The sequence below is a fragment of the Oncorhynchus nerka genome, linkage group LG18, assembly GCF_034236695.1.
Source record: "Oncorhynchus nerka isolate Pitt River linkage group LG18, Oner_Uvic_2.0, whole genome shotgun sequence".
NCBI classification, from domain to species: domain Eukaryota; kingdom Metazoa; phylum Chordata; class Actinopteri; order Salmoniformes; family Salmonidae; genus Oncorhynchus; species Oncorhynchus nerka.
In genome coordinates this window covers 13,367,197-13,389,530 of record NC_088413.1, presented here as the reverse complement: position 1 = coordinate 13,389,530, position 22,334 = coordinate 13,367,197, and the positions used below count along the sequence as shown (strand labels likewise).

Below are 22,334 nucleotides of genomic sequence, written 5' to 3'. Positions count from 1 at the left end.
TGTTTGTCTGAGTTTGGTCATTTGGGGACGTTTCGGTGGTTCTGTGACGTTTTATGATGACTTGTTGGTGTTTGTGACATTTTAAGAGCCCTTAGGATGACTTTCTAACGTCACAATAACGTCATAAAAATAAAAAAAAGTCCACTGATGGGTTTTGTGACGTTGAAGTAATGTTGAAACAACAATGAAGTGACGTTTTGTAACGTTCTCCGACCTGATTCCTGATGATGTTCTTGTAGATGTTGGAGGAGAACATGGAGGCGGAGCTGAGGAGGGCGGAGTCCATGGATGACATCACGGCGGCAGCGACGGCCCCGATGCCGATGATGGAGACGTAGGAGGGGGTGAGGTACTGCAGGGCAATGGGGAGGATGGACCCGGCCTGGCCACGCTCGTATGGGGTCGGAGAACCATAGCTAGTCAGGTTCCAGTCTGAACAACACATAAATAAACATTAGTCCAGTTTGTGAAATAACCTTTTTATTGTGTGTGTGTGGTGCGTGTGGTGCGCGTGTGTGTGTGTTACCTGTGGATGCAGCGACAGCCCCCACCAAGACAGACGGGATGCCCAGCACCAGGCAGAAAGCTGAGGAGGCGAAGCAGGTGACCTGAGCCTGGGTGTAGGACGACGCTGATAGGATCCTCTGGTAGAAGGCCTGATAGGCCAGGCCTCCCAGAGCCTGAGAACACAACATCTCCTCACTAACAGGTGCTAAGTGGCATAAACAAATCCACGTCCAGCCACCCGTGTGGGTTTGACATTTTAAAAAGCCTTTAATGAGGCCATTATTAAATTACACCAATGTGTATTGTCCTACACCTTCATCAAGGTGTCTGTTTTGTCATTTAGAGAATATAGAGGTCAAGTCCAAGTGATTTTTTTTAACCTTTATTTAACTAGGCAAGTCAGTTAAGAACAAATCCTTATTTTCAATGATGGCCTAGGAACAGTGGGTTTACTGCCTGTTCAGGGGCAGAACGACAGATTTTTAATCTTGTCAGCTCAGGGATTTGAACTTGCAACCTTCCGGTTATTAGTCCAACACTAGGCTACCCTGCCGCCTCTACACTCTAACCACTAGGCTACCCTGCCGCCTCTACACTCTAACCACTAGGCTACCCTGCCGCCTCTACACTCTAACCACTAGGCTATCCTGCCGCCTCTACACTCTAACCACTAGGCTACCCTGCCGCATAATGACTTTTGTAATTCTTCAACACTAGGACTTCAATATATCATCTTGAGTTGTTCTGTTATTAAATGGAAACATGCTGATCTGAATGTTGGTCCCGGTTTTGATGACACTCCCGGCACATACACATTAAAAGACTGTAGAATGAATGTGCCTTAATTAGCCACACCCCTACAATTGTAATCAGGAAGTGGGATTGCATTCCTCTGCATCGCGGCCACATGGTGAGTCTGCCAACATTTTAAAGAACATTTGTGGGGCTCTCTAGTGGAGAATGGAATGGCACGGCTATACCATGGTGCAGTAAGGGCTCTCTAGAGGAGAATGGAATGGCACGGCTATACCATGGTGCAGTAAGGGATCTCTAGAGGAGAATGGAATGGCACGGCTATACCATGGTGCAGTAAGGGCTCTCTAGAGGAGAATGGAATGGCACGGCTATACCATGGTGCAACAGGGGCTCTCTAGTGGAGAATGGAATAGCACGGCTATACCATGGTGCAGCAGGGGCTCTCTAGAGGAGAATGGAATGGCACGGCTATACCATGGTGCAGTAAGGGCTCTCTAGAGGAGAATGGAATAGCACGGCTATATCATGGTGCAGTAAGGGCTCTCTAGAGGAGAATGGAATGACACGGCTATACCATGGTGCAGCAGGGGCTCTCTAGAGGAGAATGGAATGACACGGCTATACCATGGTGCAGCAGGGGCTCTCTAGAGGAGAATGGAATGGCACGGCTATACCATGGTGCAGCAGGGGCTCTCTAGAGGAGAATGGAATGGCACGGCTATACCATGGTGCAGTAAGGGCTCTCTAGAGGAGAATGGAATGGCACGGCTATACCATGGTGCAGCAGGGGCTCTCTAGAGGAGAATGGAATGGCACGGCTATACCATGGTGCAGTAAGGGCTCTCTAGAGGAGAATGGAATGGCACGGCTATACCATGGTGCAGCAGGGGCTCTCTAGAGGAGAATGGAATGGCACGGCTATACCATGGTGCAGTAAGGGCTCTCTAGAGGAGAATGGAATGGCACGGCTATACCATGGTGCAGTAAGGGCTCTCTAGAGGAGAATGGAATGGCACGGCTATACCATGGTGCAGCAGGGGCTCTCTAGAGGAGAATGGAATGACACGGCTATACCATGGTGCAGTAGGGGCTCTCTAGAGGGGCTCTCTAGGAGAATGGAATGACACGGCTATACCATGGTGCAACAGGGGCTCTCTAGAGGAGAATGGAATGGCACGGCTATACCATGGTGCAGTAAGGGCTCTCTAGAGGAGAATGGAATGACACGGCTATACCATGGTGCAGCAGGGGCTCTCTAGAGGAGAATGGAATGACACGGCTATACCATGGTGCAGTAGGGGCTCTCTAGAGGAGAATGGAATGACACGGCTATACCATGGTGCAACAGGGGCTCTCTAGAGGAGAATGGAATGGCACGGCTATACCATGGTGCAGTAAGGGCTCTCTAGAGGAGAATGGAATGACACGGCTATACCATGGTGCAGCAGGGGCTCTCTAGTGGAGAATGGAATGGCACGGCTATACCATGGTGCAGTAAGGGCTCTCTAGAGGAGAATGGAATGGCACGGCTATACCATGGTGCAACAGGGGCTCTCTAGAGGAGAATGGAATGGCACGTCTATACCATGGTGCAGTAAGGGCTCTCTAGAGGAGAATGGAATGGCACGGCTATACCATGGTGCAGTAAGGGCTCTCTAGAGGAGAATGGAATGGCACGGCTATACCATGGTGCAGCAGGGGCTCTCTAGAGGAGAATGGAATGGCACGGCTATACCATGGTGCAGTAAGGGCTCTCTAGAGGAGAATGGAATGGCACGGCTATACCATGGTGCAGTAAGGGCTCTCTAGAGGAGAATGGAATGGCACGGCTATACCATGGTGCAGCAGGGGCTCTCTAGAGGAGAATGGAATGGCACGGCTATACCATGGTGCAGCAGGGGCTCTCTAGAGGAGAATGGAATGACACGGCTATACCATGGTGCAGCAGGGGCTCTCTAGAGGAGAATGGAATGGCACGGCTATACCATGGTGCAGTAGGGGCTCTCTAGAGGAGAATGGAATGGCACGGCTATACCATGGTGCAGTAAGGGCTCTCTAGAGGAGAATGGAATGGCACGGCTATACCATGGTGCAGTAAGGGCTCTCTAGAGGAGAATGGAATGGCACGTCTATACCATGGTGCAGCAGGGGCTCTCTAGTGGAGAATGGAATGGCACGGCTATACCATGGTGCAGCAGGGGCTCTCTAGAGGAGAATGGAATGGCACGGCTATACCATGGTGCAGTAAGGGCTCTCTAGAGGAGAATGGAATGGCACGGCTATACCATGGTGCAGCAGGGGCTCTCTAGTGGAGAATGGAATGGCACGGCTATACCATGGTGCATTAAGGGCTCCCAGAGAGGAGAATGGAATGACACGGCTATACCATGGTGCAGTAAGGGCTCTCTAGAGGAGAATGGAATGGCACGGCTATACCATGGTGCAGCAGGGGCTCTCTAGTGGAGAATGGAATGGCACGGCTATACCATGGTGCAGTAAGGGCTCCCAGAGAGGAGAATGGAATGACACGGCTATACCATGGTGCAGCAGGGGCTCCCAGAGAGGAGAATGGAATGACACGGCTATACCATGGTGCAGCAGGGGCTCTCTAGTGGAGAATGGAATGGCACGGCTATACCATGGTGCAGTAAGGGCTCCCAGAGAGGAGAATGGAATGACACGGCTATTCCATGGTGCAGCAGGGGCTCCCAGAGAGGAGAATGGAATGACACGGCTATACCATGGTGCAGCAGGGGCTCCCAGAGGAGAATGGAATGGCACGGCTATACCATGGTGCAGTAAGGGCTCTCTAGAGGAGAATGGAATGGCACGGCTATACCATGGTGCAGTAAGGGCTCTCTAGAGGAGAATGGAATGGCACGGCTATACCATGGTGCAGCAGGGGCTCTCTAGAGGAGAATGGAATGACACGGCTATACCGTGGTGCAGTAAGGGCTCTCTAGAGGAGAATGGAATGACACGGCTATACCATGGTGCAGCAGGGGCTCTCTAGAGGAGAATGGAATGGCACGGCTATACCATGGTGCAGCAGGGGCTCTCTAGAGGAGAATGGAATGGCACGGCTATACCATGGTTCAGCAGGGCTCTCTAGAGGAGAATGGAATGGCACGGCTATACCGTGGTGCAGTAAGGGCTCTCTAGTGGAGAATGGAATGGCACGGCTATACCATGGTGCAGTAAGGGCTCTCTAGAGGAGAATGGAATGACACGGCTATACCATGGTGCAGCAGGGGCTCTCTAGAGGAGAATGGAATGGCACGGCTATACCATGGTGCAGCAGGGGCTCTCTAGAGGAGAATGGAATGGCACGGCTATACCATGGTGCAGCAGGGGCTCTCTAGAGGAGAATGGAATGACACGGCTATACCATGGTGCAGCAGGGGCTCTCTAGAGGAGAATGGAATGGCACGGCTATACCATGGTGCAGCAGGGGCTCTCTAGAGGAGAATGGAATGGCACGGCTATACCATGGTGCAGTAAGGGCTCTCTAGAGGAGAATGGAATGGCACGGCTATACCATGGTGCAGCAGGGGCTTTCTAGAGGAGAATGGAATGGCACGGCTATACCATGGTGCAGTAAGGGCTCTCTAGAGGAGAATGGAATGGCACGGCTATACCATGGTGCAGCAGGGGCTTTCTAGAGGAGAATGGAATGGCACGGCTATACCATGGTGCAGTAAGGGCTCTCTAGAGGAGAATGGAATGGCACGGCTATACCATGGTGCAGCAGGGGCTCTCTAGAGGAGAATGGAATGACACGGCTATACCATGGTGCAGTAAGGGCTCTCTAGAGGAGAATGGAATGCACGGCTATACCATGGTGCAGCAGGGGCTCTCTAGAGGAGAATGGAATGGCACGGCTATACCATGGTGCAACAGGGGCTCTCTAGTGGAGAATGGAATGGCACGGCTATACCATGGTGCAGCAGGGGCTCTCTAGAGGAGAATGGAATAGCACGGCTATACCATGGTGCAGTAGGGGCTCTCTAGAGGAGAATGGAATGGCACGGCTATACCATGGTGCAGCAGGGGCTCTCTAGAGGAGAATGGAATGGCACGGCTATACCATGGTGCAGCAGGGGCTCTCTAGAGGAGAATGGAATGGCACGGCTATACCATGGTGCAGCAGGGGCTCTCTAGAGGAGAATGGAATGGCACGGCTATACCATGGTGCAGTAAGGGCTCTCTAGAGGAGAATGGAATGGCACGGCTATACCATGGTGCAGTAAGGGCTCTCTAGAGGAGAATGGAATGGCACGGCTATACCATGGTGCAGCAGGGGCTCTCTAGTGGAGAATGGAATGGCACGGCTATACCATGGTGCAGCAGGGGCTCTCTAGAGGAGAATGGAATGGCACGGCTATACCATGGTGCAGTAAGGGCTCCCAGAGAGGAGAATGGAATGACACGGCTATACCATGGTGCAGCAGGGGCTCCCAGAGAGGAGAATGGAATGACACGGCTATACCATGGTGCAGCAGGGGCTCCCAGAGGAGAATGGAATGGCACGGCTATACCATGGTGCAGTAAGGGCTCTCTAGAGGAGAATGGAATGGCACGGCTATACCATGGTGCAGCAGGGGCTCTCTAGAGGAGAATGGAATGACACGGCTATACCATGGTGCAGCAGGGGCTCTCTAGTGGAGAATGGAATGACACGGCTATACCATGGTGCAACAGGGGCTCTCTAGAGGAGAATGGAATGGCACGGCTATACCATGGTGCAGTAAGGGCTCTCTAGTGGAGAATGGAATGGCACGGCTATACCATGGTGCAGTAAGGGCTCTCTAGTGGAGAATGGAATGGCACGGCTATACCATGGTTCAGCAGGGGCTCTCTAGAGGAGAATGGAATGGCACGGCTATACCATGGTGCAGCATGGCACGGCTATACCATGGTGCAGCAGGGGCTCTCTAGTGGAGAATGGAATGGCACGGCTATACCATGGTGCAGCAGGGGCTCTCTAGAGGAGAATGGAATGGCACGGCTATACCATGGTGCAGCAGGGGCTCTCTAGAGGAGAATGGAATAGCACGGCTATACCATGGTGCAGTAAGGGCTCTCTAGAGGAGAATGGAATGGCACGGCTATACCATGGTGCAGCATGGCACGGCTATACCATGGTGCAGTAAGGGCTCTCTAGAGGAGAATGGAATGGCACGGCTATACCATGGTGCAGCAGGGGCTCTCTAGAGGAAAATGGAATGGCACGGCTATACCATGGTGCAGCATGGCACGGCTATACCATGGTGCAGTAAGGGCTCTCTAGAGGAGAATGGAATGGCACGGCTATACCATGGTGCAGCAGGGGCTCTCTAGTGGAGAATGGAATGGCACGGCTATACCATGGTGCAGCAAGGGCTCTCTAGTGGAGAATGGAATGGCACGGCTATACCATGGTGCAACAGGGGCTCTCTAGAGGAGAATGGAATGGCACGGCTATACCATGGTGCAACAGGGGCTCTCTAGAGGAGAATGGAATGACACGGCTATACCATGGTGCAGTAAGGGCTCTCTAGAGGAGAATGGAATGACACGGCTATACCATGGTGCAGCAGGGGCTCTCTAGAGGAGAATGGAATGGCACGGCTATACCATGGTGCAGCAGGGGCTCTCTAGAGGAGAATGGAATGACACGGCTATACCATGGTGCAGCAGGGGCTCTCTAGTGGAGAATGGAATGACACGGCTATACCATGGTGCAGCAGGGGCTCTCTAGAGGAGAATGGAATGGCACGGCTATACCATGGTGCAGCAGGGGCTCTCTAGAGGAGAATGGAATGACACGGCTATACCATGGTGCAGCAGGGGCTCTCTAGTGGAGAATGGAATGACACGGCTATACCATGGTGCAGTAAGGGCTCTCTAGAGGAGAATGGAATGGCACGGCTATACCATGGTGCAGTAAGGGCTCTCTAGAGGAGAATGGAATGGCACGGCTATACCATGGTGCAGCAGGGGCTCTCTAGAGGAGAATGGAATGGCACGGCTATACCATGGTGCAGTAGGGGCTCTCTAGAGGAGAATGGAATGGCACGGCTATACCATGGTGCAGCAGGGGCTCTCTAGAGGAGAATGGAATGGCACGGCTATACCATGGTGCAGTAGGGCTCTCTAGAGGAGAATGGAATGGCACGGCTATACCATGGTGCAGTAGGGGCTCTCTAGAGGAGAATGGAATGGTGCACGGCTATGGACCATGGTGCAGTAGGGGCTCTCTAGAGGAGAATGGAATGGCTCTCCATGGTGCAGGGGCTCTCTAGAAGAATGGAATGGCACGGCTATACCATGGTGCAGTAAGGGGCTCTCTAGAGGAGAATGGAATGGCACGGCTATACCATGGTGCAGTAAGGGCTCTCTAGAGGAGAATGGAATGGCACGGCTATACCATGGTGAGAATGGAATGGAATGGCACGGCTATACCATGGTGCAGTAAGGGCTCTCTAGAGGAGAATGGAATGGCACGGCTATACCGTGGTGCAGTAAGGGCTCTCTAGTGGAGAATGGAATGGCACGGCTATACCATGGTGCAGTAAGGGCTCTCTAGAGGAGAATGGAATGACACGGCTATACCATGGTGCAGCAGGGGCTCTCTAGAGGAGAATGGAATGGCACGGCTATACCATGGTGCAGTAAGGGCTCTCTAGTGGAGAATGGAATGGCACGGCTATACCATGGTGCAGTAAGGGCTCTCTAGAGGAGAATGGAATGGCACGGCTATACCATGGTGCAGCAGGGGCTCTCTAGAGGAGAATGGAATGGCACGGCTATACCATGGTGCAGTAGGGGCTCTCTAGAGGAGAATGGAATGACACGGCTATACCATGGTGCAGCAGGGGCTCTCTAGAGGAGAATGGAATGCCACGGCTATACCATGGTGCAGCAGGGGCTTTCTAGAGGAGAATGGAATGGCACGGCTATACCATGGTGCAGTAAGGGCTCTCTAGAGGAGAATGGAATGGCACGGCTATACCATGGTGCAGTAAGGGCTCTCTAGAGGAGAATGGAATGGCACGGCTATACCATGGTGCAGCAGGGGCTCTCTAGAGGAGAATGGAATGGCACGGCTATACCATGGTGCAGTAAGGGCTCTCTAGAGGAGAATGGAATGGCACGGCTATACCATGGTGCAGTAAGGGCTCTCTAGTGGAGAATGGAATGGCACGGCTATACCATGGTGCAGCAGGGGCTCTCTAGAGGAGAATGGAATGGCACGGCTATACCATGGTGCAGTAAGGGCACTCTAGAGGAGAATGGAATGGCACGGCTATACCATGGTGCAGTAAGGGCTCTCTAGTGGAGAATGGAATGGCACGGCTATACCATGGTGCAGCAGGGGCTCTCTAGAGGAGAATGGAATGGCACGGCTATACCATGGTGCAGCAGGGGCTCTCTAGTGGAGAATGGAATGGCACGGCTATACCATGGTGCAGTAAGGGCTCTCTAGAGGAGAATGGAATGGCACGGCTATACCATGGTGCAGTAAGGGCTCTCTAGAGGAGAATGGAATGGCACGGCTATACCATGGTGCAGTAAGGGCTCTCTAGAGGAGAATGGAATGGCACGGCTATACCATGGTGCAGTAAGGGCTCTCTAGAGGAGAATGGAATGACACGGCTATACCATGGTGCAGTAAGGGCTCTCTAGAGGAGAATGGAATGACACGGCTATACCATGGTGCAGTAAGGGCTCTCTAGAGGAGAATGGAATGGCACGGCTATACCATGGTGCAGCAGGGGCTCTCTAGAGGAGAATGGAATGGCACGGCTATACCATGGTGCAGTAAGGGCTCTCTAGAGGAGAATGGAATGGCACGGCTATACCATGGTGCAGTAAGGGCTCTCTAGAGGAGAATGGAATGGCACGGCTATACCATGGTGTAGCAGGGGCTCTCTAGTGGAGAATGGAATGACACGGCTATACCATGGTGCAGTAAGGGCTCTCTAGAGGAGAATGGAATGACACGGCTATACCATGGTGCAGCAGGGGCTCTCTAGAGGAGAATGGAATGGCACGGCTATACCATGGTGCAGCAGGGGCTCCCAGAGAGGAGAATTCACCTGCCCCTCATGTGGCAAACCATGTGGTTTGCAAGTTAGCAGCTGTACCTATGATACTTGTGTGTGTACCTACGTCTGTGCGTGCGTCTGTGTGTTTTCGGTCACTCACCAGGACCATGAAGTCGTCAATCCACTTCCCCGCGTCTCTAAGCTCCAGCTTGCCGACCCAGGGGGCCTGGAACGTCTCGTTGAATGCGGTCAGTGTGATGTCCATGGAGTTTGGGTTGGTCATCATAAATGGCACACAGATCCACTGTGAGAGGAGAGTAGAGGTGAGGGGGGGAGAGGGTGATGCAAGGGGATGGGAAGGGAGGAGTGGAGGAGGAGTTAGGGTTGGTCATCATAACAGATCCACTGTAACAACAACATGAGGATCAGTGAGTATTCTACTTCCAGAACATTACAAGTTAACCTCTTAAGTCGACCCTCTACTTTTTTGAACATTCTGTTAAAAATCGCGCAACATTTCAGCGCCCTGCTACTCATGCCAGGAATATAGTATATGCATTTGCTTAGTCTGTGTGGATAGAAAACACTCAGACGTTTAAAAAACTGGTTAAATCACTGCTGTGGCTTTACCAGAACGGCATTTACATCGAAAAGCACAGGAAAAACTGATCACTGAAAATGGGAAAATATATCCATGCGCTACTTGAACCCATTGATAAACGTGAACCACAATTAATTGACTGAGGTTGCAGTACCTACAGCTTCCACACGGTGTCTAGAGTCTTGTCATTTCCCTTCGAGTTTTTTCTTGGTCAAACACATACAGGACACCGTATTTCCTCCGGTCTAGGACCGGCTAATGATCTTTACATCGCCTCCTGATGAATTTTATCGCTTATTAACGTTTACTAATACCTAAAGTTGCATTACAAACGTATTTCGAAGTGTTTTGTGAAAGTTTATCATCGACTTTTTGAATAAAAAAAAATGACGTTACATTTTTGAAACGATGTTTTTTTAGTTTATCACACAGTCTACATATAACGATATCTAGGCTTTATATGGACCGATTTAATCGAAATAAAGACCCAAATAGTGTTTATGGGACATCTAGGAGTGCCAACAAAGAAGATGGTGAAAGGTAATGAATGTTTTCTATTTTATTGTGCGGTTTGTGTAACGCCGAAATGCTAATTATTTTGTTTACGTCCCCTGTGGGTCTTTTGGGGTGTTGCATGCTATCAGATAATAGCTTCTCATGCTTTCGCCGAAAAGCATTTTAAAAATCTGACTTGTTGCCTGGATTCACAACGAGTGTAGCTTTAATTCGATACCCTGCATGTGTATTTTAATGAACTTTTGAGTTTTAACTAATACTATTAGCATTTAGCGTAGCGCATTTGCATTTCCAGAGCTCTAGTTGGGACGCAAGCGTCCCGTGTAGAAGCAACAGGTTAAGTAGCTCCCACTGTTTTCACTGCACTCCCCCAAATACATGTCCTCCAACCTACGGTAGAACGCTGACACATACATGTCCTCCAACCTACGGTAGAAAGCTGACACAGACATGTCCTCCAACCTACGGTAGAAAGCTGTACTAATACATGTCCTCCAACCTACGGTAGAACGCTGACACATACATGTCCTCCAACCTACGGTAGAAAGCTGACACATACATGTCCTCCAACCTACGTTAGAAAGCTGACACATACATGTCCTCCAACCTACGGTAGAAAGCTGACACAGACATGTCCTCCAACCTACGGTAGAAAGCTGACACATACATGTCCTCCAACCTACGGTAGAACGCTGACTAATACATGTCCTCCAACCTACGGTAGAAAGTTGACACATACATGTCCTCCAACCTACGGTAGAAAGCTGACACATACATGTCCTCCAACCTACGGTAGAACGCTGACACATACATGTCCTCCAACCTACCGTATAAAGCTGACACATACATGTCCTCCAACCTACGGTAGAAAGCTGACACATACATGTCCTCCAACCTACGGTAGAACGCTGACACATACATGTCCTCCAACCTACGGTAGAAAGCTGACACATACATGTCCTCCAACCTACGGTAGAAAGCTGACACATACATGTCCTCCAACCTACGGTAGAACGCTGACACATACATGTCCTCCAAACTACGGTAGAAAGCTGACACATACATGTCCTCCAACCTACGGTAGAAAGCTGTACTAATACATGTCCTCCAACCTACGGTAGAACGCTGACACATACATGTCCTCCAACCTACGGTAGAAAGCTGACAAATACATGTCCTCCAACCTACGGTAGAAAGCTGACACATACATGTCCTCCAACCTACGGTAGAAAGCTGACACATACATGTCCTCCAACCTACGGTAGAACGCTGACTAATACATTTCCTCCAACCTACGGTAGAAAGCTGACACATACATGTCCTCCAACCTACGGTAGAACGCTGACTAATACATGTCCTCCAACCTACGGTAGAAAGCTGACACATACATGTCCTCCAACCTACGGTAGAAAGCTGACACATACATGTCCTCCAACCTACGGTAGAAAGCTGACACAGACATGTCCTCCAACCTACGGTAGAACGCTGACACATACATGTCCTCCAACCTACGGTAGAAAGCTGACACATACATGTCCTCCAACCTACCGTATAAAGCTGACACATACATGTCCTCCAACCTACGGTAGAAAGCTGACACAGACATGTCCTCCAACCTACGGTAGAAAGCTGACACATACATGTCCTCCAACCTACGGTAGAAAGCTGACACATACATGTCCTCCAACCTACGGTAGAAAGCTGACACATACATGTCCTCCAACCTACGGTAGAAAGCTGACACATACATGTCCTCCAACCTACGGTAGAAAGCTGACACAGACATGTCCTCCAACCTACGGTAGAAAGCTGACACATACATGTCCTCCAACCTACGGTAGAAAGCTGACACATACATGTCCTCCAACCTACGGTAGAAAGCTGACACATACATGTCCTCCAACCTACGGTAGAAAGCTGACACATACATGTCCTCCAACCTACGGTAGAAAGCTGACACATACATGTCCTCCAACCTACGGTAGAAAGCTGACACATACATGTCCTCCAACCTACGGTAGAAAGCTGACACATACATGTCCTCCAACCTACGGTAGAAAGCTGACACATACATGTCCTCCAACCTACGGTAGAAAGCTGACACATACATGTCCTCCAACCTACGGTAGAAAGCTGACACATACATGTCCTCCAACCTACGGTAGAAAGCTGACACATACATGTCCTCCAACCTACGGTAGAAAGCTGACACATACATGTCCTCCAACCTACGGTAGAAAGCTGACACATACATGTCCTCCAACCTACGGTAGAAAGCTGACACATACATGTCCTCCAACCTACGGTAGAAAGCTGACACATACATGTCCTCCAACCTACGGTAGAAAGCTGACACATACATGTCCTCCAACCTACGGTAGAAAGCTGACACATACATGTCCTCCAACCTACGGTAGAAAGCTGACACATACATGTCCTCCAACCTACGGTAGAAAGCTGACACATACATGTCCTCCAACCTACGGTAGAAAGCTGACACATACATGTCCTCCAACCTACGGTAGAAAGCTGACAATACATGTCCTCCAACCTACGGTAGAACGCTGACACATACATGTCCTCCAACCTACGGTAGAAAGCTGACAAATACATGTCCTCCAACCTACGGTAGAAAGCTGACACATACATGTCCTCCAACCTACGGTAGAAAGCTGACACATACATGTCCTCCAACCTACGGTAGAAAGCTGACTAATACATGTCCTCCAACCTACGGTAGAAAGCTGTACTAATACATGTCCTCCAACCTACGGTAGAAAGCTGACACATACATGTCCTCCAACCTACGGTAGAAAGCTGACACATACATGTCCTCCAACCTACGGTAGAACGCTGACTAATACATGTCCTCCAACCTACGGTAGAAAGCTGACACATACATGTCCTCCAACCTACGGTAGAAAGCTGACACATACATGTCCTCCAACCTACGGTAGAAAGCTGACACATACATGTCCTCCAACCTACGGTAGAAAGCTGACACATACATGTCCTCCAACCTCCACGGTAGAAAGCTGACACATACATGTCCTCCAACCTACGGTAGAAAGCTGACACATACATGTCCTCCAACCTACGGTAGAAAGCTGACACAGACATGTCCTCCAACCTACGGTAGAACGCTGACACATACATGTCCTCCAACCTACGGTAGAAAGCTGACACATACATGTCCTCCAACCTACGGTAGAAAGCTGACACATACATGTCCTCCAACCTACGGTAGAAAGCTGACACATACATGTCCTCCAACCTACGGTAGAAAGCTGACACATACATGTCCTCCAACCTACGGTAGAAAGCTGACACATACATGTCCTCCAACCTACGGTAGAAAGCTGACACATACATGTCCTCCAACCTACGGTAGAAAGCTGACACATACATGTCCTCCAACCTACGGTAGAAAGCTGACAAATACATGTCCTCCAACCTACGGTAGAAAGCTGACACAGACATGTCCTCCAACCTACGGTAGAAAGCTGACACAGACATGTCCTCCAACCTACGGTAGAACGCTGACACAGACATGTCCTCCAACCTACGGTATAAAGCTGACACATACATGTCCTCCAACCTACGGTAGAAAGCTGACACATACATGTCCTCCAACCTACGGTAGAACGCTGACACATACATGTCCTCCAACCTACGGTAGAAAGCTGACACATACATGTCCTCCAACCTACGGTAGAAAGCTGACACATACATGTCCTCCAACCTACGGTAGAAAGCTGACACATACATGTCCTCCAACCTACGGTAGAAAGCTGACACATACATGTCCTCCAACCTACGGTAGAAAGCTGACAATACATGTCCTCCAACCTACGGTAGAAAGCTGACACATACATGTCCTCCAACCTACGGTAGAAAGCTGACACATACATGTCCTCCAACCTACGGTAGAAAGCTGACACATACATGTCCTCCAACCTACGGTAGAAAGCTGACACATACATGTCCTCCAACCTACGGTAGAAAGCTGACACATACATGTCCTCCAACCTACGGTAGAAAGCTGACAATACATGTCCTCCAACCTGTGACACATACCCTCCAACCTACGGTAGAAAGCTGACACATACATGTCCTCCAACCTACGGTAGAAAGCTGACACATACATGTCCTCCAACCTACGGTAGAAAGCTGACACATACATGTCCTCCAACCTACGGTAGAAAGCTGACACATACATGTCCTCCAACCTACGGTAGAAAGCTGACACATACATGTCCTCCAACCTACGGTAGAAAGCTGACACATACATGTCCTCCAACCTACGGTAGAAAGCTGACACATACATGTCCTCCAACCTACGGTAGACAACATGTCCTCCAACCTACGGTAGAAAGCTGACACAGACATGTCCTCCAACCTACGGTAGAAAGCTGACACATACATGTCCTCCAACCTACGGTAGAAAGCTGAAAGCTGACACATACATGTCCTCCAACCTACGGTAGAAAGCTGACACATACATGTCCTCCAACCTACGGTAGAAAGCTGACACATACATGTCCTCCAACCTACGGTAGAAAGCTGACACATACATGTCCTCCAACACGGTAGAAAGCTGCTGTACCCTCCAACCTACGGTAGAAAGCTGACACATACATGTCCTCCAACCTACGGTAGAAAGCTGACACATACATGTCCTCCAACCTACGGTAGAAAGCTGACACATACATGTCCTCCAACCTACGGTAGAAAGCTGACACATACATGTCCTCCAACCTACGGTAGAAAGCTGACACATACATGTCCTCCAACCTACGGTAGAAAGCTGACACATACATGTCCTCCAACCTACGGTAGAAAGCTGACACATACATGTCCTCCAACCTACGGTAGAAAGCTGACACATACATGTCCTCCAACCTACGGTAGAAAGCTGACACATACATGTCCTCCAACCTACGGTAGAAAGCTGACACATACATGTCCTCCAACCTGTCCTCCAACCTACGTAGAAAGCTGACACAGACATGTCCTCCAACCTACGGTAGAACAGCTGACACATACATGTCCTCCAACCTACGGTAGAAAGCTGACACATACATGTCCTCCAACCTACGGTAGAAAGCTGACACATACATGTCCTCCAACCTACGGTAGAAAGCTGACACATACATGTCCTCCAACCTACGGTAGAAAGCTGACAACATGTCCTCCAACCTACGACTGACACATACATGTCCTCCAACCTACGGTAGAAAGCTGACACATACATGTCCTCCAACCTACGGTAGAAAGCTGACACATACATGTCCTCCAACCTACGGTAGAAAGCTGACACATACATGTCCTCCAACCTACGGTAGAAAGCTGACACATACATGTCCTCCAACCTACGGTAGAAAGCTGACACATACATGTCCTCCAACCTACGGTAGAAAGCTGACACATACATGTCCTCCAACCTACGAAAGCATGACTACACATACATGTCCTCCAACCTACGGTAGAAAGCTGACACATACATGTCCTCCAACCTACGGTAGAAAGCTGACACATACATGTCCTCCAACCTACGGTAGAAAGCTGACACATACATGTCCTCCAACCTACGGTAGAAAGCTGACACATACATGTCCTCCAACCTACGGTAGAAAGCTGACACATACATGTCCTCCAACCTACGGTAGAAAGCTGACACATACATGTCCTCCAACCTACGGTAGAAAGCTGACACATACATGTCCTCCAACCTACGGTAGAAAGCTGACACATACATGTCCTCCAACCTACGGTAGAAAGCTGACACATACATGTCCTCCAACCTACGGTAGAAAGCTGACACATACATGTCCTCCAACCTACGGTAGAAAGCTGACAAATACATGTCCTCCAACCTACGGTAGAAAGCTGACACATACATGTCCTCCAACCTACGGTAGAAAGCTGACACATACATGTCCTCCAACCTACGGTAGAAAGCTGACTAATACATGTCCTCCAACCTACGGTAGAAAGCTGTACTAATACATGTCCTCCAACCTACGGTAGAACGCTGACACATACATGTCCTCCAACCTACGGTAGAAAGCTGACACATACATGTCCTCCAACCTACGGTAGAACGCTGACTAATACATGTCCTCCAACCTACGGTAGAAAGCTGACACATACATGTCCTCCAACCTACGGTAGAACGCTGACTAATACATGTCCTCCAACCTACGGTAGAAAGCTGACACATACATGTCCTCCAACCTACGGTAGAAAGCTGACACATATATGTCCTCCAACCTACGGTAGAAAGCTGACACATACATGTCCTCCAACCTACGGTAGAAAGCTGACACATACATGTCCTCCAACCTACGGTAGAAAGCTGACACATACATGTCCTCCAACCTACCGTATAAAGCTGACACATACATGTCCTCCAACCTACGGTAGAAAGCTGACACATACATGTCCTCCAACCTACGGTAGAAAGCTGACACATACATGTCCTCCAACCTACGGTAGAAAGCTGACACATACATGTCCTCCAACCTACGGTAGAAAGCTGACACATACATGTCCTCCAACCTACGGTAGAAAGCTGACACATACATGTCCTCCAACCTACGGTAGAAAGCTGACACATACATGTCCTCCAACCTACGGTAGAAAGCTGACACATACATGTCCTCCAACCTACGGTAGAAAGCTGACACATACATGTCCTCCAACCTACGGTAGAAAGCTGACACATACATGTCCTCCAACCTACGGTAGAAAGCTGACACATACATGTCCTCCAACCTACGGTAGAAAGCTGACACATACATGTCCTCCAACCTACGGTAGAAAGCTGACACATACATGTCCTCCAACCTACGGTAGAAAGCTGACACATACATGTCCTCCAACCTACGGTAGAAAGCTGACACATACATGTCCTCCAACCTACGGTAGAAAGCTGACACATACATGTCCTCCAACCTACGGTAGAAAGCTGACACATACATGTCCTCCAACCTACGGTAGAAAGCTGACACATACATGTCCTCCAACCTACGGTAGAAAGCTGACACATACATGTCCTCCAACCTACGGTAGAAAGCTGACACATACATGTCCTCCAACCTACGGCTGACACATACATGTCCTCCAAGCTGACACATACATGTCCTCCAACCTACGGTAGAAAGCTGACACATACATGTCCTCCAACCTACGGTAGAAAGCTGACACAGACATGTCCTCCAACCTACGGTAGAAAGCTGACACAGACATGTCCTCCAACCTACGGTAGAAAGCTGACACATACATGTCCTCCAACCTACGGTAGAAAGCTGACACATACATGTCCTCCAACCTACGGTAGAAAGCTGACACATACATGTCCTCCAACCTACGGTAGAAAGCTGACACATACATGTCCTCCAACCTACGGTAGAAAGCTGACACATACATGTCCTCCAACCTCCATACATGTCCTCCATACGGTAGAAAGCTGACACATACATGTCCTCCAAACTACGGTAGAAAGCTGACACATACATGTCCTCCAACCTACGGTAGAAAGCTGACTAATACATGTCCTCCAACCTACGGTAGAAAGCTGACACATACATGTCCTCCAACCTACGGTAGAAAGCTGACACAGACATGTCCTCCAACCTACGGTAGAAAGCTGACACATACATGTCCTCCAACCTACGGTAGAAAGCTGACACATACATGTCCTCCAACCTACGGTATAAAGCTGACACATACATGTCCTCCAACCTACGGTAGAAAGCTGACACATACATGTCCTCCAACCTACGGTAGAACGCTGACACATACATGTCCTCCAACCTACGGTAGAAAGCTGACACATACATGTCCTCCAACCTACGGTAGAAAGCTGACACATACATGTCCTCCAACCTACGGTAGAACGCTGACACATACATGTCCTCCAACCTACGGTAGAAAGCTGACACATACATGTCCTCCAACCTACGGTAGAAAGCTGTACTAATACATGTCCTCCAACCTACGGTAGAAAGCTGACACATACATGTCCTCCAACCTACGGTAGAAAGCTGACACATACATGTCCTCCAACCTACGGTAGAAAGCTGACAATACATGTCCTCCAACCTACGGTAGAAAGCTGACACATACATGTCCTCCAACCTACGGTAGAAAGCTGACACATACATGTCCTCCAACCTACGGTAGAAAGCTGACACATACATGTCCTCCAACCTACGGTAGAAAGCTGACACATACATGTCCTCCAACCTACGGTAGAAAGCTGACAATACATGTCCTCCAACCTACGGTAGAAAGCTGACACATACATGTCCTCCAACCTACGGTAGAAAGCTGACACATACATGTCCTCCAACCTACGGTAGAAAGCTGACACATACATGTCCTCCAACCTACGGTAGAAAGCTGACACATACATGTCCTCCAACCTACGGTAGAAAGCTGACACATACATGTCCTCCAACCTACGGTAGAAAGCTGACACATACATGTCCTCCAACCTACGGTAGAAAGCTGACACATACATGTCCTCCAACCTACGGTAGAAAGCTGACACATACATGTCCTCCAACCTACGGTAGAAAGCTGACACATACATGTCCTCCAACCTACGGTAGAAAGCTGACACATACATGTCCTCCAACCTACGGTAGAAAGCTGACACATACATGTCCTCCAACCTACGGTAGAAAGCTGACACATACATGTCCTCCAACCTACGGTAGAAAGCTGACACATACATGTCCTCCAACCTACGGTAGAAAGCTGACACATACATGTCCTCCAACCTACGGTAGAAAGCTGACACATACATGTCCTCCAACCTACGGTAGAAAGCTGACACATACATGTCCTCCAACCTATGAAAGCTGACACATCATGTCCTCCAACCTACGGTAGAAAGCTGACACATACATGTCCTCCAACCTACGGTAGAAAGCTGACACATACATGTCCTCCAACCTACGGTAGAAAGCTGTACTAATACATGTCCTCCAACCTACGGTAGAACATACATGTCACATACATGTCCTCCAACCTACGGTAGAAAGCTGACACATACATGTCCTCCAACCTACGGTAGAAAGCTGACACATACATGTCCTCCAACATGTCCTCCAACCTACGGTAGAAAGCTGACACATACATGTCCTCCAACCTACGGTAGAAAGCTGAAGCATGTCCTCCACATACATGTCCTCCAACCTACGGTAGAAAGCTGACACATACATGTCCTCCAACCTACGGTAGAAAGCTGACACATACATGTCCTCCAACCTACGGTAGAAAGCTGACACATACATGTCCTCCAACCTACGGTAGAAAGCTGACACATACATGTCCTCCAACCTACGGTAGAAAGCTGACACATACATGTCCTCCAACCTACGGTAGAAAGCTGACACAGACATGTCCTCCAACCTACGGTAGAAAGCTGACACATACATGTCCTCCAACCTACGGTAGAAAGCTGACACATACATGTCCTCCAACCTACGGTCCTCCAACCTAAAAAGCTGACACATACATGTCCTCCAACCTACGGTAGAAAGCTGACACATACATGTCCTCCAACCTACGGTAGAAAGCTGACACATACATGTCCTCCAACCTACGGTAGAAAGCTGACACATACATGTCCTCCAACCTACGGTAGAAAGCTGACACATACATGTCCTCCAACCTACGGTAGAAAGCTGACACATACATGTCCTCCAACCTACGGTAGAAAGCTGACACATACATGTCCTCCAACCTACGGTAGAAAGCTGACACATACATGTCCTCCAACCTACGGTAGAAAGCTGACACATACATGTCCTCCAACCTACGGTAGAAAGCTGACACAGACATGTCCTCCAACCTACGGTAGAAAGCTGACACATACATGTCCTCCAACCTACGGTAGAAAGCTGACTGACACATACATGTCCTCCAACCTACGGTAGAAAGCTGACACATACATGTCCTCCAACCTACGGTAGAAAGCTGACACATACATGTCCTCCAACCTACGGTAGAAAGCTGACACATACATGTCCTCCAACCTACGGTAGAAAGCTGACACATACATGTCCTCCAACCTACGGTAGAAAGCTGACACATACATGTCCTCCAACCTACGACTGACACATACATGTCCTCCAACCTACGGTAGAAAGCTGACACAGACATGTCCTCCAACCTACGGTAGAAAGCTGACACATACATGTCCTCCAACCTACGGTAGAAAGCTGACACATACATGTCCTCCAACCTACGGTAGAAAGCTGACACATACATGTCCTCCAACCTACGGTAGAAAGCTGACACAGACATGTCCTCCAACCTACGGTAGAAAGCTGACACATACATGTCCTCCAACCTACGGTAGAAAGCTGACACATACATGTCCTCCAACCTACGGTAGAAAGCTGACACAGACATGTCCTCCAACCTACGGTAGAAAGCTGACACATACATGTCCTCCAACCTACGGTAGAAAGCTGACACAGACATGTCCTCCAACCTACGGTAGAACGCTGACACATACATGTCCTCCAACCTACGGTAGAAAGCTGACACATACATGTCCTCCAACCTACGGTAGAAAGCTGACACATACATGTCCTCCAACCTACGGTAGAAAGCTGACACATACATGTCCTCCAACCTACGGTAGAAAGCTGACACATACATGTCCTCCAACCTACGGTAGAAAGCTGACACATACATGTCCTCCAACCTACGGTAGAAAGCTGACACATACATGTCCTCCAACCTACGGTAGAAAGCTGACACATACATGTCCTCCAACCTACGGTAGAAAGCTGACACATACATGTCCTCCAACCTACGGTAGAAAGCTGACACATACATGTCCTCCAACCTACGGTAGAAAGCTGACACAGACATGTCCTCCAACCTACGGTAGAAAGCTGACACATACATGTCCTCCAACCTACGGTAGAAAGCTGACACATACATGTCCTCCAACCTACGGTAGAAAGCTGACACATACATGTCCTCCAACCTACGGTGTCCTCCAAAAGCTGACACATACATGTCCTCCAACCTACGGTAGAAAGCTGACACATACATGTCCTCCAACCTACGGTAGAAAGCTGACACATACATGTCCTCCAACCTACGGTAGAAAGCTGACACATACATGTCCTCCAACCTACGGTAGAAAGCTGACACATACATGTCCTCCAACCTACGGTAGAAAGCTGACACATACATGTCCTCCAACCTACGGTAGAAAGCTGACACATACATGTCCTCCAACCTACGGTAGAAAGCTGACACATACATGTCCTCCAACCTACGGTAGAAAGCTGACACATACATGTCCTCCAACCTACGGTAGAAAGCTGACACATACATGTCCTCCAACCTACGGTAGAAAGCCATGTCCTCCAACCTACCTACGTAGAAAGCTGACACATACATGTCCTCCAACCTACGGTAGAAAGCTGACACATACATGTCCTCCAACCTACGGTAGAAAGCTGACACATACATGTCCTCCAACCTACGGTAGAAAGCTGACACATACATGTCCTCCAACCTACGGTAGAAAGCTGACACATACATGTCCTCCAACCTACGGTAGAAAGCTGACACATACATGTCCTCCAACCTACGGTAGAAAGCTGACACATACATGTCCTCCAACCTACGGTAGAAAGCTGACACATACATGTCCTCCAACCTACGGTAGAAAGCTGACACAGACATGTCCTCCAACCTACGGTAGAAAGCTGACACAGACATGTCCTCCAACCTACGGTAGAAAGCTGACACAGACATGTCCTCCAACCTACGGTGTCCTCCAACCTACGGTAGAAAGCTGACACATACATGTCCTCCAACCTACGGTAGAAAGCTGACACATACATGTCCTCCAACCTACGGTAGAATACATGTCCTCCAACCTA

The 22,334-nt window shown here is 49.2% G+C and overlaps 1 protein-coding gene across 1 annotated transcript in view; it reads right to left on the bottom strand.

Annotated features, from left to right (window-relative positions):
- The window catches only part of LOC115118610 (high affinity choline transporter 1-like), a 68,412-nt gene that overhangs the window by 5,364 nt on the left and 40,714 nt on the right, over positions 1–22,334 (bottom strand). The window contains exons 6-8 of the mRNA XM_065003526.1: positions 9,454–9,597; positions 527–680; positions 215–432 (exon numbers count right to left, since the gene is read on the bottom strand). Of these exons, the coding sequence (XP_064859598.1) occupies positions 215–432; positions 527–680; positions 9,454–9,597 (516 nt within the window). The remainder of the gene's footprint in view (positions 1–214; positions 433–526; positions 681–9,453; positions 9,598–22,334) is intronic.